This window comes from Chelonoidis abingdonii, chromosome 3 (assembly GCF_003597395.2).
Source record: "Chelonoidis abingdonii isolate Lonesome George chromosome 3, CheloAbing_2.0, whole genome shotgun sequence".
NCBI classification, from domain to species: domain Eukaryota; kingdom Metazoa; phylum Chordata; order Testudines; family Testudinidae; genus Chelonoidis; species Chelonoidis abingdonii.
In genome coordinates this window covers 69,987,670-70,006,638 of record NC_133771.1, presented here as the reverse complement: position 1 = coordinate 70,006,638, position 18,969 = coordinate 69,987,670, and the positions used below count along the sequence as shown (strand labels likewise).

The 18,969-nt window shown below is 45.6% G+C and overlaps 1 protein-coding gene across 2 annotated transcripts in view; it reads right to left on the bottom strand.

Annotated features, from left to right (window-relative positions):
* Positions 1 to 18,969, bottom strand: part of ZNF292 (zinc finger protein 292) — a 71,279-nt gene that overhangs the window by 15,517 nt on the left and 36,793 nt on the right. For both annotated transcript variants that reach the window (XM_032771868.1, XM_075063830.1), the window contains exon 5: positions 3,268 to 3,470. In XM_032771868.1, coding sequence (XP_032627759.1) covers positions 3,268 to 3,470 — 203 coding nt within the window. The remainder of the gene's footprint in view (positions 1 to 3,267; positions 3,471 to 18,969) is intronic.

The window sequence follows — 18,969 nt, the reverse complement described above, 5'->3', positions numbered from 1 at the left end:
TTCTTGATCATCAACAGTATGTGAACCCCTCGCTCTTACGGTCAAACTCTGGAAGTGTTGTCGTTACACACAAGCCCAGTTTAGTGCTCTTTCTTACGCCTGCGTCAATGCATGCTGAGCATGTGTCTAAACAGATAGCTAGATTAATGTTCTTTCACCTGTAAAGGTTAACAAAGGGAACCAAACCCTGACCAGAGGACCAATCAGGAAACCAGATTTTTAAAGCTCAGGGAGGGAATGTTTGGGTCTGTGTCTTTGTCTGTCTCTGCTATGAGAGGGATCTGTTCTATCTTCAAGCTTCTAATCTTCGTTCCAAGTGTAAGTACTAAAGGAAAAGACAATAGTTTTTTATGTTTTTTGTATTTACCTGTGTGCAGTTGCTGGAATGTTTTAAATTGGATGTCTTTTTGATGAGGCTGTTTATTCATTTTTCTTTATAGAATTGACTGTATTTGTTTATCTTGATAACAGAGAGCATTTTTGTTCTTTTCTTCTTTTTATATAAGCTTTTCTTCTTAAAACCTGTTGGATTTTTCTTTTCTAAGTGAGGCTCTAGGTAGAATCCCTGTGGCCAGGTTACGGTCTCCTAGGGAAAGACTGGGAGGGGAAAAGAAGGAGGGGGGAAGATAAATTGCCCTCTCTGTTTTGTATTAGGAGTTTAAGTATCAGTAATCTTCCAGGATAACCCACGGAGGGGAAGCCTGGGGAGGAAGTAAAGAGAAGACAAGGGGAGGGGGGTTATTTCCCTTTGTGGTAAGACTCAGGGCATCTGAGTCTTGGGGTCCCCCCAGGGAAGGTTTTGGGGAGACCAGAGTGAGCCAAACACTGGAAATTTTTGGCTGGTGGCAGCGCTATCAGATCCAAGCTGGTAATTAAGCTTGGAGATTTCATGCAGGCACCCACATTTTGGACTCTAAGGTTCAGAATTAGGAATTATGCTTATGATAGCATGTTCAACATTTATAGCTGAATTCTGCTGAGTCCGTTTTCAGCCTACGACTCCTATGGTAGGGGTCCACAGACTACAGGTCGAATTTCTAAAGGGGTCTGCACCTCACTTCGAAATTTTGTAGAAGTCCACAAATGAAAAAAGGTTGTAAACTAGTGTAATAGAGCAATATAATCCCCTCTGATCTTGGTACTTTTTCTTTCTCCAATAAGGTAACAATGACTGTACCATCCCTCATATTTTTTTCCTTTTCCCTCTTTCCTCACTTACCAGATCTCAATACACAATCCCCTCTGATTCTGATCCATTTCTCTCTTTATAGTTTAACATATTATCTGCAAAATATTGTTTGTTTCTCTACATACCAACTATTACTATAAACCCCCTCAGACTGTCTTTTTCCTATATAAATAGTCAAGTTATGTAAATCTCAGATTTTCCTTATTTTCTCTCTGATCAGTATCAAATACTGCTACAAAGCTCATCAATATTTGCTGATTTTTCCACTCTAATTATTGAAGAATAACACGCTTCCTCAGTTTCAAGGAGAACTGACTCTCTGAGTCACTAACTTGATTAAGAGGAGAAAATATCAGGTAGAAAGAGTCTCTAATCTATCTGAGAAAGGCATAACAAGAACCAATGGTGAGAAGCTGAAGCTTGACAAATTCTAATTAGAAATAAATCACACCTTTTTAACAATGAGGGTGATTAACAACAGAACATAGTAGGGGCGGATTCTCCATCTATTGATGTCATCAAATCAAGACTAGATGCCTTTCTGGAAGATATGCTCTAGCCAAACACAATTTATGGAGTTCAGTATATGGGTAATGATGAAACTGTCTGACTTGTGTTATAAAAGAGGTCAGATAGATGATCTAATGGTCCTTTATGTCCTTAAAATCTAAGAATCCCTGACACACAGGCCACCCTTCTGCCAAATTTCATGTCTTTGTTCTAAAACATGGGGGCACTAGAGGCTTCCAAAATTTTTAAACACACGCAGAACATATTTTTTCTAACCTCTTTCCTGAAAATGGCTCAATAGTTTTGGCTAACATCTTCCAAAAAATGTCAGCCTCAGACACACACCCAGCATAGAAAAATTCAGCCCAAATGGTTAAGCTTTGGCATATAAGTAACAGACAGCAGGGTCTGATAGACAACCTTAATAATAGGCGGTGCCACCAGCCATGCCTATAATAAAGGACAGGTCACTGAAAGAACTTTTGATAACTTGTAAATAACCCAGTGTTAAACTTGGAATAAGGTTTTAAAGGAACACGACTATGAAATATTTATCCGACAGAAATTTACAGTAACTAAGTCATAATATAAATTGTTTCTCTGAAGATTTACAACTTATTCTTGTTATAATGAATTTTCCATAAATTTGTAAGTTTTTTCTTTAAAAGGGAATTTAAAACCCATAGTAAGTGACTAGTAGAAAATGTGAAGAGCTGCAAGACAATTGTAAAGATTTTGAAACAGAAGACTAACATGACACATAATCAAAGATAATTGAAAAAAATATTTTAAAAAGGGGCCAGATGTATCTATAATCATTTTACTGTAATCTTTTTATGTACCAGGTAAAACTGTTCCACAAGTGACTTTACTTGTGAATGGATACTTCAATAAGGTGAGTGAAAGCCTAGTGAACACTACTACTAAAATACATATATACTCAGAACTGCAGAACCATTACCAAAATTGGCCAGCAGGATGGAAAATACAAGTTAAGTAACTGCAGGTATTCTAATTAATAAAGTACATATTCCTGTCACACATTACAAAAATGAACATGGCCTCTTTATTATCATAATTTATAACTGATAAACAGAGGGGCCTGAGATCAAAGCCCCACTGTACTAAGCAGCATACAGAAACATAATAAGAAACGGTCTCATCTCTGAAGGGCTTACAATTAAAACAGACAAGAAGAAAAAGGATGGAAGAAAGTGAGTATTATTTTCCCCATTTTACAGATGGGAACTGAAACACAGAGAGTTCAAGTATCTTGTGCATTCACACACAGGAAAGCTGTGGCAGAGCCCGGAACTGAATCTGTATGCTAGCCGTAAGACTTGTTTTATTTAAAAAAAGGAAAAAAGATTTCCAATTACAGTTTTACAGAGAGCCTTAAAATGAGCAATTTTGCGGAAAAAAAACCCCCAAACCCAACAAATTCCATAATACGTTTTATATTCTGTTTTTAAGCAAGGCATTTCTTCTCTATAGGAAAGCCAACATCATCATAAATACTGCAGTTCCTATACAAAAAAAATCACAAACTAAAAGTAACGTTTACTCACCTCCTCCATTAGCTTTTCATTTGGTGATCCTGAACAAAGACAGACCAGGTAGGTTTGCTTAAAATTGCCTTTGGTGCTGATTTCTGGGTGGTCAGAGCACAACTTTGCCAGGGAAGTTGCTTGAGTCAACTGCTTTGCTTTCATTAGATGTTTAATTCGCATATCCAGCAAAATGGGGCCTTCAAACACTAAAAATTCATTCACTTAAAGAAAAACAAGACAAAATGTTACATATAAATATTTCATGAAGTGTTATGCAGTTAACAGATGGAATTTAATCATATTCATATACAACATTTAAACAGAGTAAAAGGGCACAAAAGATAGGGAGCACCGGAAAAAATGTTTTTTCTAATACCTTGCTTTTGTACTGTTCATTTAACCTGCCACTGGTCACACTACATTTCAGGCTGGAAATCTAAAATGTTCTCAAAGATGCTAAAGAATTTCTCAAAATTAATAAACTGATACGTGTCTGGAACTAAAAGATTGCATTTTCTATTAGCATTTCTGCCACCAATAACATGCTTAGTCATCTTGCTAAAACACCCTCTAATGACTTGCTCAAGGAAATGAAAATGTTGGTTGAGTGTTCATAGTTAAGGATGAATCTAGATTTCCTATTTTCTACCCATCTCTAATTTTTAATCATTCTACTTTATTTCCAAAATGGGATGTGTATTTTAAAGTATGAAGTTGACAATTAGGAAAGTGTAGTATTAATCGTATGCATATACTTCTTAAATAAACAAAATTAGATTTTCCCCAGTCTTGTAATTTTTTGGTGCAAATGTTCTTGGCAATAGTATGTTTTCACAAAATCACATTTCAGAGATGCAGTTCTTTAAGCATTCAGTTTTAGTTTACAGGCATACTCCAGCAAGTTATTTAAGAATAGGAAGGGTTCAAGCTTGACACGCCAGTTTCACAGGAATGGTCTTGACAGCTACCTATTGTTCTAAAATTCTGGAACATTATCAAAGTCTTCTGACATTAGAGAGAAAGAGAGGGAAATGGGAAGGTGGGTGGAAGGTGTGAGTAGAAGAGAAAAGGGGCAGAGGAGAGATAGAGTGTGAATGGTTTACAGGAGATGTAAAAGTGGGAAATGTACTTTATCATCTGCAAATTTTACTACCTACTTACTCGCCCTAGTTTCTAGGTCATTAATAAATATAATAAACAACACATGACCTAGTATGGAACCTTGGGGCATCACACTGTTAATCTTTTGTCACAATGAATACTGACCATTTAATCCTACTCTTTGCTTTGTCTCCCCTAGCCAGTTTCTAGTCCATTGCAATAATTTGCCTCCCACTCTATGGTCACTTGACTTCTTTAGTAGCCTCGTGTGGAACCTTGTCAAGGCCTTTTGGAAGTTTAAATTATGTCAACCAATTTTCCTTTACTCACTATTTTCCTTTGAAGAAACCTTGCTGGTTAGACCCTCCCATATCATAATCTTCCATGTGTTTTGTTATTTTTTTTTAATTATAATTTTAACCAATTTGCCAGATATTGATCCATGGCCACGGCTCCTAGGCACTACAGTAATACAACTAACTAAATAAATAAGCAAGCCTTACTGGTTTATAATTCCCTGGATCTCCTCCAAGAGCCTTCATTAAATATAGGTACGCTACCCTTCAATTCACAGTCTATAATACACAGTGTGTCCATCTAAGGGGGTTGTATCAGTTTCACTAAATTAGTTTCAAAACCAATTTAGTTAAATAGATACAATTTTGTCATTTAAGGGTGAAGCCAATCTCACTTTATGTAGAATCAAAACAAAGTGCATTGAATTATGTCTTGTAGATGATAACGTAGAATTGAATATATATTATATACATTTAAAGAGTTAACATAAATCTTATAGTGGGACATTTCCTTTTTAAAACAGAAGAAATGCTCCTTCAATGTCCATTTTTCAAGTATCTTATCAAAGACATTCATGTTCTTCCTAACCCACAAATGACCCAGTGACTAATTGCATTTGTTCATTTTTATCCTTGCTTTTTCACCCACAGGTCCCAATAATCCTTTAAACTGCCGTGTTTACTGTTTCAGCTAGTCTGCCTTGCATAAACATTGGAACATGTTCTGTTATCTCTGAAATATGATATAAGATGACCTCGGACTTAAAACTACACTTCTAACTCATGAGTCTTCCCTCTAATCCATATGATATTAAAATTACTACATTTAATATTTTAATGCCAAGTTTTTGGCCTTGCTCTTCCACTTACAGGCCCCAATAATCCTTTAAATTGCCGTGTTTACTGTTTCAGCCAGTCTACCAGGCATAACTATTAGAATATTTTCTGTTATCACTGAAATAAGATATAGGAAGGTCTCAGACTTAAGACTACACTTCTAACTCATGTGATATCTACACCCTCCTCAAGTGATATTGATATTACTACAGTTAAAATTTTAATATTAAGCTTTATTTTGCACTTCCAAATACAGTAATTTCATTTCAATTTTGCTTATTCTGTGATCAGGATCTGAACCTGTATTAAATCAGTATATTCCAAGACAAAAACTCAGTAAAGATGGAGTTAAAGGTGAGAATACACGTCAGTAATTTATGGGGTGGAAGGGAGAAATCTTAAGAACACAGTAGTTATCAAAAAAACCAAACATCACAGATGTATTCAATTCAGAGGTTAAAATAAAAAAAAATATGAATGCACGGAAGTTATTAGCTAAGGTACCATAACAACCTTAACTCTGCCCCAGGACCAATGCCTCAAGAAAAGTTAGAAAAATCCTAAATGCCCAATTTCAACGTTCATCTCTTCGTCCACAAAAACTAGTATACCTTAGCAGAATGAGAAATAGTTTACCAATATCTTGATTTATTGAAAAATATTAAGTATAATTACTCTCCACTGTTCATTAAGGTTCACAAACTACCAAAGCTTGAAGGATCTGACCCAGACCTGAAGAAGAGCTCTGAGTAAGCTTGAAAGCTCATCTCTGTTACCAACAGAAGTTGCTCCAATAAAAGATATTAACCTCACCAACCCTGTCTCTAATATCCTGGGACCAACATGGCTACAACACCACTGCATACAAAATCTAGCATATGAAGTCCAGATCATGACATTATAGCATTCACACGGGGGGTAAGGGAAAGTGAGCAGAAGCCCTGGGCCTAATGTGGACTATACCAAGGTCACTGGGACTGAGGGACCAGGGAATTCTGTGGGGTTCTGGGAACCAGGGAACCTATGGAACCTTACAGAATTTAGGAGTTTTCCATAGTCCCTTATTCAGTAGGCTTCAAGAGTCAGCTTCCCATTGCTCCCTCCTGCTGATCAGATCACTGGACCTAATGCAGATGGTAGTAAGTCAGCAAGAGCCAAAGTGAACTTTTACTAGGGTCCACAGCAGTACTTGTGGATTTAAAAAAATGCCACGAGGCAAATCTTGGATTAGTAACAGAAATCAAGGTATGAAACCTATGAGAGCAAATGAAGCTGGAGAGTATGAGTCAGGTGACATGGAGAAGCCATTTGGGAAGTCAAAAAGGCTGCAGAATTTAACAATGTCCAGGATGAAGGCTGTGGGCTTGAGAATTTTGTAGGCACTCATGCCAGGGTGAAGAAGCAGATTTCTGGTAGGCTATTGGAGCTTCTGTTGTAGCCCAGCTAACTATGCTGCATTCTGATGAAGCACTGAGCTGTCACCTCCCCACTATTCATTTGTAAAATATGGTAGAAGACTGTAAATACTAAAGCACTGTAGTGTCCTTTAAATAAAGTAATTCTGTAGTATTGCTTACAGAAATAATGGATTCAATTCTCATTATTTTTCCTTGATCCCCATAACTTCTTCCTGACATCAAAGTTGTGCCACTGCTATGGAGAAAAACGTTGCCACATATAACCCCCCATGCCACGTATAAGAGAGTTCCTCTAGTGATAGCTTCTCCTGAAGCCAAGAACAGATATATGAGGGGAGTGAACATTGCACTGACACAGATCCTTTCTGGGTGAAAAAAGAGCAACCTAGAAGTAAGTATCGCAGATCTTGCTACTGGTAGCTGAGGGAGTGACAGAGCCAAGTGAATAATTCATAATCATAAGTAATTTATTTTGCCAATTTAGCTTTTTACTGCTTGCTGAGTACGCGCAACCTAATAGAAGGTCTGTTATTAAACTACTGAATCAATATTTTTGCACTCAACTTTGTGGACTGATCATAAGTAGTTTCTTTTAGTTCATATCCAGTATTTGAACTGTTTTGATTAGTCAAGTATGTTGTATGTGGGCATTTCTGTTTCCTGACTAGATGGACACAGGAAATACATCCAGATAAAACACAAACGTCTATTTCCTTATATATCTGCATATGTGACTTTGAAATTTGCTTTCTGCAAATATTTGGCAAGATCTGATCATGTAAACACGTGAAGAAAAGGTTGCAAATAAAGCCAAAGAAAATGTTGAAGTCTGATTTATTTGCATTAGCTTCTTGCATTATTAGGCCAGAGCACAGCTACTGAGAGTAGTCAAAGTCCCCTTGAGCCAAGGGCTCATCAGGCTGACATGGTTAAGACACAACAGACAAGGTTGGTGAGGTCATATCTTTTATTGGACCAACTTCCATTGATGAGAGACACAAGTTTTCAAGCCACACAGAGCTCTTCTTCAGGTCTGGGAAACAACTACAGTGAATAGTTAAGGCATCATTCATAGCCTTATCAGTTTCATACCCAACAGTACATAAGAGAATGATGTGGCCGTCTTTGACGTCCTAATCTGATGGATCAGATACCTACATTTTGCAACTGGGTGAACTGGATGTGGCATTTCAGTAGGAGATTAAATGAGACTTGAACCCACAGCCTTCAGATTTGTAGCTGAGCACCGTAAACGCTTAGCCATCACACCTCATGGTGAGAACAGCTGAATGGTATTTTATTTTGTGAAAAACAATTAATATGGTAAGCCTCATTACAAAAGACGGTTACTCACCTTTCTAACTGTTGTTCTTCGAGATATGTTGCTCACATCCATTCCAATTAGAGGTGCGCGCGCCGCGTGAACGCTTGTCGGAAGATTTTTACCCTAGCAACACTCGGTAGGTCAGCTGGACACCCCTTGGAGTGGCGCCACTATGGCGCTGGATATATACCCCTGTCGATCCAACGGCCCTTCAGTTCCTTCTTGCCGGCTACTCCGACGGAGGGGAAGGAGGGCAGGTTTGGAATGGATATGAGCAACACATCTCGAAGAACAACAGTTACAAAGGTGAGTAACCGTCTTTTCTTCTTCGAGTGTTTGCTCATATTGATTCCAATTAGATGATTCCCAAGCCTTACCTAGGTGCTGGGGTCAGAGTGAGATGTTGCAGAATGCAAAACTGCTGAGCCAAATGCTGCATCATCTCTGGACTGTTGAACCAGAGCATAATGAGAGGCAAAGGTGTGGACCAAGGACCAGGTAGCTGCGCGACATATCTCCTGGATGGGTACATGAGCCAGGAAGTCGGCAGATGAAGCCTGAGCTCTGGTAGAATGAGCGATGAGGTGCCTCGAGGGAACATGAGCCAAGTCATAACAAGACTTGATGCACGCCGTCACCCAAGATGAGATCCTCTGGGAAGAGACAGGCAGGCCCTTCATTCGGTCTGCCACCGCGACGAAGAGTTGGAGCGTTTTACGAAAGGGTTTTGTCCGCTCGATATAAAATGTGAGTGCTCTACGGACGCCTAGGGAGTGCAATTGTTGCTTCCGTCGTGAGGAGTGTGGCTTTGGGAAGAAGACTGGAAGGAAGATACGCTGGTTGACACGAAAGGCTGAAACCACATTAGGAAGGAACGCCGGGTGTGGTCACAACTATACCTTGTCCTTGTGAAACACAGTATACGGTGGGTCCACCATGAGAGCCCGAAGCTCGGAGACTCGTCTGGCCAATGTAATGGCTATGAGGAAAGCTGTCTTCCAGGACAGGTATAGAAGCGAGCAGGTTGCTAACGGCTCGAATGGGGCAGACAAGAGTCTGGTTAGAACCAGACTGAACTCCCAGGTTGGGGCGGGGCATTGTACTTGGGGGTATAGGCGCTCCAAGCCCTTGAGGAACCTAGAAACCATAGAGTGCGAGAACACGGAGCGGCCACTCTCCTCTGGGTGGAAGGTAGAGATGGCCGCCAAGTGCGCCCTCAGTGATGATACTTCTAGGCCCTGCTGTTTGAGATACCAGAGGTAGTCCAAGATGGTGTAGATCGAGACCTCGGTAGCAGCGACATTCTGCGTTTCACACCAGCAGGAGAAACGCTTTCCCTTGGCCAGATATGTTGACCGACTGGAAGGTTTCCTGCTACCCAGGAGTACTTGTACTGAGGCAGAGCAACGTAACTCTGACTGGCTTAACCACGCAGCAGCCATGCCATGGAGGTGAAGGGACTGCAGATCTGGGTGGTGAAGTCTGCAGTGGTCCTGAGTTATGAGGTCTGGGTGAAGAGGAAGGGTAATTGGGTTGTCTATCGAGAGGTCGAGCAACATGGTGTACCAGTGCTGCCTGGGCCACACTGGAGTGACCACGATCAAGCAAGCTCCATCCCTGCGGAGCTTTAGCAGGACCCTGTGAACCAGCGGGAACGGTGGGAAGGCATAAAGCAGTTGGCTCGTCCAAGGCATCAGGAAAGCGTTCGAGATCAAGCCCTGGGAGAGACCTTGGAAGGAGCAGAACATCTGGCATTTCCTGTTCTCGCAGGAAGTGAAGAGGTCTATGCGGGGAAATCCCCACTTCCGGAAAACAGAAAAAGTAACGCCCAGACGAATCGACCACTTGTGAGACAGAAAGGATCTGCTGAGTCAATCCGCCAGAGTGTTCCGAACCCCTGGGAGAAAGGACGCTACCAGGTCTATCAAGTGGGCTATACAAAAGACCCAGAGTTGGATGGCCTCCTGACAAAGGGGGGAGGACCGTGTCCCTCCCTGCTTGTTTATGTAATACATGGCCATTGTGTTGTCTGTCAACACTGAGACACAACGGCCTTGTAAGTGCTGTTGAAACGCCTGGCACACAAGAAGGATTGCTCTCAGCTCTCGCACACTGATGAGCAAGGCCAGCTCCTGAGATGACCAAAGGCCTTGGGTGCGAAGATGTACGAGGTGAGCACCCCAGCCGAGAGACGACGCGTCCATCGTCAGGGACACAGAAGGCTGAGGTGGATGGAATGGCATCCCTGCCACCAGTTGAGGGAGCCTAGGATGCTCAGGGGAATGGTGACTATCATGTCCATGGCGTCTCTGCCCGGGTGGTATACCGAGTTGAGCCAAGATTGGAGGGGACGGAGGCATAGCCTGGCGTGTTTGGTCACGAACGTGCAGGTAGCCATGTGACCCAAGACACTGAGACAAGTGCGAGCCAAAGTCGTTGGGAAATTATGTAGGCTTTGTATAATTGTTACCATCACCTGAAACCGAGTCAGTGTAAGCAGGCTCTGATCAGATTGGAGTCCAGGATGCCCCAATGATGTCTATCCTCTGTGTGGGAACCAGAGTGGATTTCTCTGTATTGATCATCAGGCCTAGACGTGTGAATAGGGCCTTGACGATGCCTACATGGCGGTCCCTTGGATGAGCCAATCGTCCAGATACGGAAAGACGTGTATCCGGCGGCGGTGACTACAGCCATGCACTTTGTGAATACTCTCGGTGCTGCAGAGAGGCCAAACGGTAGGACCGTAATTGGAAATGCTGACGACTGGCTACAAACCGGAGGTACCGCGTGTGGGGAGGATAAATGGCTATGTGAAAATACGTGTCCTTCATGTTGAGGGCAGCATACCACTCTCCCGGATCCAAGGATGGGATGATGGTCCCCAGGGATACCATGCGAAACTTCAACTTTTATCATGAATTTGTTGAGTTCTCGCAGGTCTAGGATAGGTCTGAGACCTCCCTTCGCCTTGGGGATTAGGAAATAGCGGGAGTAAAACTCCTTATCCCTTTCATCTTCTGGTACTTCCTCTATGGCTCCCATGGTAAGGAGCGTGCGCACCTCTTGTAAGAGGAACTGCTTGTGAGAGAGGTCCTTGAAGAGGGACGAGGGTGAGGGATGGAAGGGGGGGGGAATAAATTGGAGGTGGTACCCAAGTTCCACCGTGTGTAGGAAACAACGATCTGAAGTTAGCTGGGACCACGCAGGGAAAAAACAGGAGAGGCGGTTGGAAAGAGGGGGGAAAGGATCCTGGAAAGGAACTGATACGCTGTCCTCGGATGCACCTTCAAAAGTTTGGCTTTGGCCCGACCCTGATTCTGGTCCCCTTGGGTTCCAGACTGCCGTCTACGATTCCCTCGGCTGCGCCCTCTGCCGAAGTCCTGTCTTGATCTAGGCGGGGGATAAGGGCGGTGAGGCTGGGGACGGAAGGACCTGCGCTGAGTCACCGGGGTGTGCATCCCGAGGGAGCGCATGACCACCCTGTTTTCCTTAAGGCTCTGCAGCCTGGGGTCCGTCTTTTCAGAGAATAGGCCTTGACTGTCAAAAGGCAGGTCCTGTATGGTGGTTTGTAACTCACGTGGAAGGCCTGATACCTGAAGCCATGATATCCACCTCATGGCGATACCTGAAGCCAGGGTCCTGGCTGCGGAGTCAGCTGCGTCCATGGAGGCCTGGAAAGAAGTTCTCGCCACCTTATTCCCTTCCTCCAAAAGGGCAGCAAGCTCTGTGCGGGATTCTTGGGAAATGAACTCCTTGAATTTCTCAACCGCCGTCCGGATGTTATAATTGTACCGGCTGAGCAGGGCTTGCTGGTTTGCCACCCTGAGTTGGAGGCCCCAGTAGAGTATACCTTGCGGCCCAATAAGTCCATGTCCCTAGCCTCCTTTGATTTTGGAGCAGAAGCTTGCTGGCCATGGCGTTCCCTTTCACTGACTGATTCCACGACAAGGGAGGAGGGTGCACGTACAGGTTCTCATACCCCCTAGAAGGTACCATGTACTTCCGCTCAACTCCCCTGGCCGTGGGCGTAACAGATGCTGGAAGATGGTATCGACGTTTGCTTGTATCGTATGGATAAACGGCAAGGCCACTCTTGTGGGGGTGTCAGCTGACAGGATATCCACCACTGGGTCCTCTATCTCCAGGACCTCCTCCACCTGAAGATTCATATTCAGGGCCACCCGCCTCAAGAGGTCCTGATGTGCCCACAGGTCAACTGGAGGAGGGCGCGAGGAGGATGTCCCCACCACCACTTCATCTGGAGAGGAGGAAGAGAAAAGGCCAGGGACAAGAGGGTCCTGCGTGGGCTCCTGTTCTTGAGTAACGTCAGTCTCAGGTGGAACTTGAGACACTGCCGGCTGAATGAGAGTCTCCTCTGTACCTGCGGGAGGGGGGCGGCTGACCGTTGCCTCCGGCACCCGGTGTTCCGATGGTGTGGAGTGGGATGGCATTGGAGGTGCACCTTGCGCTTGATGGTATGCCCAAGGTGCCCAGAATGACCACTGATGGGTGTCCAGAATGACTACTGTTCCTGGGCCTGGGTCTCCTGGAAGACACATCCGGGCACATCTGAGTCACGGTCCTGTGCCTAGGAAGCACTGCCCGCGTGAGATGACACAGATGCGTGACGAGATGGCCAAGGAGGCACTGAAAAACCATGGGAAGGGTTTCCATCTCTAAACGGACTCTCTCTGTGTGGCACCGGAGAGCGGTACCGGGAATGAGACCGGGACCTGCGACCGGAGCAGTGCCGGGAGGTCGACCGGGATCTGGAGGCTCGACATCTGGAGCGGCTGCAAGAGGTGTGGAGCTGGGAATGGTACCGGGAGCTGGATCGGTGCCGAGAGTATGGGGCTGGCAAACGGGACGCTGAGCGGTGCCGCGGGTGCGACCGGTACCGAGATAGAGAACAGTGCCGGGACTGCGAGTGGCTTCGAGACCGAGATCGGCAACAGGACCGAGAGCGCCGGTGGGACTGTGATAGGTGCCTCTCGATGGTGCCGACAGAGGGTGGCCTCAGCAGGGCAGGCTTACCTATTGATTGAATGACCCTCACCGGCGGTGCTGGGGGTTGAGGCAGCGCGGATTCTGTCAGCGCGATCAGCTCCCTTGCCGTAGGAAAGGTCTCTGGCGTGGAGGGAATTGTGAGCTCAACCACGGAGTGTGCCGGGGAGCTTTCAGGCATCGGACTCGATGGCCCTTGTGGAACCACAATCGACGGTGCCGAAGCCATCGGTGCCGGGGCAGGTGGCGGTGCCGGGTGGTCTGACTTAGGCAGGTGCTCCAACTGCGGTGCAGGTGGCATGGAAGCCACAGAGGTCTTATGTTTTTTAACCCGCGGAGAGAGGAAACGGTGCCGAGCAGACGACGGTGCCAGCGACGTTCGGTGCCGAGGGGCCTTAGCGGTACTGGCTCGAGCCGGTGCCGAAGAGAAGCTTCTGCTTGATGCGGACTGTCCAGCACTCGGGGCCGAGGGAGGAGGTGTAAGAGCTGCCTCCATCAGGAGCTGCTTCAGACGAAAGTCCTGCTCCTTCTTCGTCTTGGGCTTAAAGACCTTACAGATCCGGCACTTATCGGAGAGGTGGGATTCCCCGAGGCACTTAAGGCAAGAGTCGTGGGGATCTTCCATTGGCATCAGCCTGTGGCATGTCAAGTACAGTTTGAAGCCTGGCGAACCGGGCATGGGGCCTGGTACCGGGTGCGGGGAAGGGGCTAATCCCCAAACCCCTCTCAACTGTATATGCTAACTATAACGAAGAATGAATAAAACTAACTATAACTATAGAATTTATAACTACATACATGAGAATTAATAAAAGAAATACGAGTAGCTAGGGAGGTGGAGATCAGCTAAGCCACGCTCCACTGTTCCAATGACCGACACAGGGGGTAAGAAGGACTGAAGGGCCGTTGGGTCGGCAGGGGTATATATCCATCGCCATAGCGGTGCCACTCCAGGGGGCGCCCAGCCGACCCACCGAGTGTTGCTAGGGTAAAAATCTTCCAACGAGCATGCATGCAGCACGCACACAACTAATTGGAATCGATATGAGCAAGCAATCGAAGAAAAACTTAGTTTACACATTTGAAGAAACAATGCAAGAGGCTTTCTTTAAAGCAAGCTCAGGACTCCAGCCTTTTAAAAATTAACTGGAGCCAGGCTCACCATTCTGTCATATCTAAGGCCTGGTCTACACTACTTGTTTATACCGATTTCAGCAGTGTTAAACCGATTTAACGCCGCACCCGTCCACACTGCAAGGCCCTTTAAATCGATATAAAGGGCTCTTTAAATCGGTTTCTGTACTCCTCCTCAACGAGAGGAGTAGCGCTAAAATCAGTATTATCATATCGAATTAGGGTTAGTGTGGCCGCAAATCGATGGCATTGGCCTCCGGGCCATATCCCACAGTGCACCACTGACTGCTCTGGACAGCTATCTGAACTCGGATGCACTGGCCAGGTAGGAAGGAAAAGCCCCACGAACTTTTGAATCTCATTTCCTGTTTGGCCAGCGTGGAGCTCTGATCAGCACAGGTGACCACACAGAGCTCATCAGCACAGGTAGCAATGCAGTCTCCTGAGAATAGAAAAAGAGCTCCAGCATGGACCACACAGGAGGTACTGGATCTGGTCGCTATATGGAGAGAATTCTGTTCTAACAGAACTTCCAAAGACGAGTGAAAATATTTGAAAAGTTTCCAAGGCCATGATGGGAAAGGCCACACCGGGGACTCAGTGCAGTGCAGAGTGAAATGAAGGAGCTCAGACAAGCCTACCAGAAAACCGAAGAACAAATGGAAGGTCTGGGGCAGCGCCGAAACATGCACTTCTACGCTGAGCTGCATGCAATTTTAGGGGGCTGCGCCATCACTACCCACCCCGTCTTGGATTCCATGTGGGGTTGTAATCTCAGCCATGCTGAGGATTATGCGGATGGGAAGGTGAGGAGGAGGAAAGGAGGACGAGTTGCAGAGAGTGCACAAGCACTCCGTCAGCCCAAACAGCCAGGATCTTTTTTCTGACCCAGACAGATTACCATCCAGCCTCCCAACCACTAGCCCAGACAGTGAAGCCATGGAAGCGACCTCTGGTGAGTGTACCTTTGTAAATAATAAAAATGTTTTAAAAGCAAGCTTTTTTTAATGATTGATTTGCCCTGAGGGCTTGGGTGCATTCACGGCAGTAAAGTTACTGGAACAAAAGTTTGTTAACATGTCTGGGGATGGAGCGGAAATCCATGCGGGACATCTCCATGAAGCGCTCCTGGAGGTACTCCAAAAGCCTTTGCAGAAGGTTTCTGGCAAGGCAGCCTTGCGGTTCCACCATGGCAGGACACTTTACCGTCACGTCATGATGTAACAAGTAATCATGTCATGCATGACACATGCAGCTGCGTATGGCCCCAGTGATTGCTGGCATTCAAGAAACATCCGTTCTTTATCTCGCTCTGTTATTTCTCAGCAGAGTGATATCGTTCATCGTAACCTGGTTGAAATTCAGGAATTTAATTAAGGGAGAGACATGCCTTTTCCTATAGGGGTGTATTGACTGTTGCTTACAAGAAATCCTTCTTGCATGTAGCCAAGCAGGGAGAAGTGAGGAAGGATAGCGCTTGAGCTTTTCGCGTTTGGCTAGCCAGGAATCTTCCAGCTACTAGCCACGCGGGGGGTGATAGCAGTGATCTTCCATGGTATCACCATGCGGTGGAAGAGAGCGTCATCTTAGAGAATTGCAGGGGGTGGGGTGGCTTCTGCGAATGAAGTGAAGGCTGCAGAAGCTGAAGACAATGCTTACCATGGCCGCATGCAAGCGAATTCTGACATCAGCCTGGTCTGTGAGATCTGTAAACACCAGAGCCCAGGCACTCAAAATAAGATGCAAAGCGACCTGTAGAGAATCACATGTGGCTGTGTAAGGTGATAGTGTTGTTCACTATGAAGAGTAACCATGTTCTGTAAAATGTATCTTTTAAATACTTCTCTCCCTGTTTTCCTCCTAATGCAGCTGCACATTTTTCAACCTCCTATCGCATCCCGAAAGGCTACTCACATAAGGCGAGGAAGAAGAGACGCGGAATGAAATGTTCTCGGACATGCATGAAGTAACTCGCATAGAGAGCTCATCTGAATCCAGTGGAGGGACGTGGTATTAGTCAGGAAGATCCAGTGACGGAAGCAGGAGGACGCTCCGAGATAGAGTGTAGGCAGGAAGATCAGCAGTGGGCGGGATGAAACGCTGGGCTGCTGCTTGCATCAAACTGACATCCTCGACGTCTGGTGGACTTCGGAACGCAGGCAGGTCACCAGAGTGCCTGTGGTGCAGCCCCTGTGTCACCACCCTCAGTACTCACCATGTTCCATATCTTCCTCACCCAGACGTGTAAGAACGCGTGGGGGAAGGCTTTTTGCACCCGCCCACTCCACCCCCGTGGACAGCCCAACCAAAAGGCTGTCATTACATTGAAATGATTTTGGCCTTTTCCTTCCCTCCTATCCTCCTCCCAAACCGCACCCGGGCTACCTTGTCAGTTCTCTCCCTCTTTTTATAATGACCTTTTTAATAAAGAATACATGATTTTTAACGATAGTGACTTTATTTCCTTAAGCAAGCTGTAATCGAAGGGGGAGGGTGGGTTGCTTACAGGGAATGAGTCAATCAAGGGGGGTGGGGTTCATCAAGGGGAAACAAACACAGCAGTCACACCGTACCCTGGCCCGTGATGAAAACTCGTTTTCAAAGCTTCTCTGATGCGCACCGCTTCCCGGTGTTCTCTTCTAATCGCCCTGGTGTCTGGCTGCGCGTAATCAGCGGCCAGGTGATTTGCCTCAGCCTCCCACCCCGCCATAAAGGTCTCCCCCTTACTCTCACAGAGATTGTGGAGCACACAGCAAGCAGCAATAACAAAGGGGACATTGGTTTGGCTGAGGTCTGAGCGAGTCAGTAATGTGCGCCAGCGTGCCTTTAAACGGCCAAATGCACATTCTACCACCATTCTGCACTTGCTCAGCCTGTAGTTGAACAGCTCCTGACCACTGTCCAGGCTGCCTGTGTATGGCTTCATGAGCCATGGCATCAAGGGGTAGGCTGGGTCCCCCAGGATAACTACAGGCATTTCAACATCCCCAACTGTTATTTTCTGGTCTGGGAAGTAAATTCCTTGCTGCAGCATTTTAAACAGAGCAGTGCTTCTGAAGACGCGAGCGTCATGAACCCTTCCTGGCCATCCCACGTGGATGTTGGTGAAACGTCCCTTGTGATCCACCAGTGCTTGCAGCACCATTGAAAAGTACCCCTTGCGGTTTATACTGGGTGGCCTGGTGCGCCGGTGCCAAGATAGGGATATGGGTTCCATCTATCGCCCCCCCACAGTTAGGGAATCCCATTGCAGCAAAGCCATCCACTATGGCCTGCACGTTTCCTAGAGTCACAACCTTTTGTAGCAGCAGCTTAGTGATTGCTTTGGCTACTTGCATCACAGCAGCCCCCACAGTAGATTTTCCCACTCCAAATTGATTCCCGACTGACCGGTAGCTGTCTGGCGTTGCAAGCTTCCAGAGGGCTATTGCCACTCGCTTCTCCACTGTGAGGGCTGCTCTCATCTTGGTATTATGGCATTTCAGGGCAGGGGAAAGCAAGTCACAAAGTTCCATGAAAGTGCTCTTACGCATGCGAAAGTTTCGCAGCCACTGCGAATCGTCCCACACCTGCAAAACTATGCGGTCCCACCAGTCTGTGCTTGTTTCCCGGGCCCAAAATTGGCGTTCAATGGGTAGAACCTGCCCCATTACCAGCAGGAGCTCCAAAGCGCAGGGGCCCACGGTTAGGGAGAATTCAGTGTCCATGTCCTCATCACTCTCGTCTGCCGCGCTGCCGTAGCCGCCGCCTCCTCGCCTGCCTTGCAGTTCATGGTTCACCATAGACTGCACGAGAATGCGCGAGGTGTTTACAACATTCATGATCACAGTGTTGATCTGAGCGGGGTTCATGCTTGCTGTGCTATGCCGTCTGCACAATTCACCCAGGAAAAAAGGCGTGAAACGGTTGTCTGCTGCTTTCACTTAGGGAGGGGTGAGGCTGTACCGAGAACCACCCACGACAATGATTTTTGACCATCAGGCACTGGGCTCTCAACCCAGAATTCCAAGGGGCGGGGGAGACTGCGGGAACTATGGGATAGCTACAGGATAGCTACCTACAGTGCAACGCTCCAGAAATCGACGCTAGCCTCGAACCATGGACACACACCGCCGAATTAATGTGCCTAGTGTGGCCGCGTGCAATCGACTTTATACTATCTATTTTATAAAACTGGTTTACGTTAAATCAGAATTATCCCGTAGTGTAGACGTACCCTAAGTCATTTGGCAAATGTGCCTCTCAATCTCAAAATTGGTATCAGCATTATATTTAACCAAGATCTTTCAATTAAACCTTATATGAAGTTTCTAAGACAAACGATTTGTGAGACACGTGGCAAAAAAGTATTAGAAGAATTTTCAAAATACAATAATCTCATTTTTTTTTCAAAAGTTCAGATCTCTCTAGAACTTCCATGAATATTATCAAATTTAGCAACAATTCTCCTAATGCCATCGAGCACACATGCAAATCCAAAACGTAAAGAACCTTATAGGATTTTAGAGGGGGGACAAAATTGCTTAAATAGAAAGTGAGTCTCAGTCTTAACTACAGAAAGTCTACAAGTGAACATAATAGACTAGTTTTGACTTTATAATGG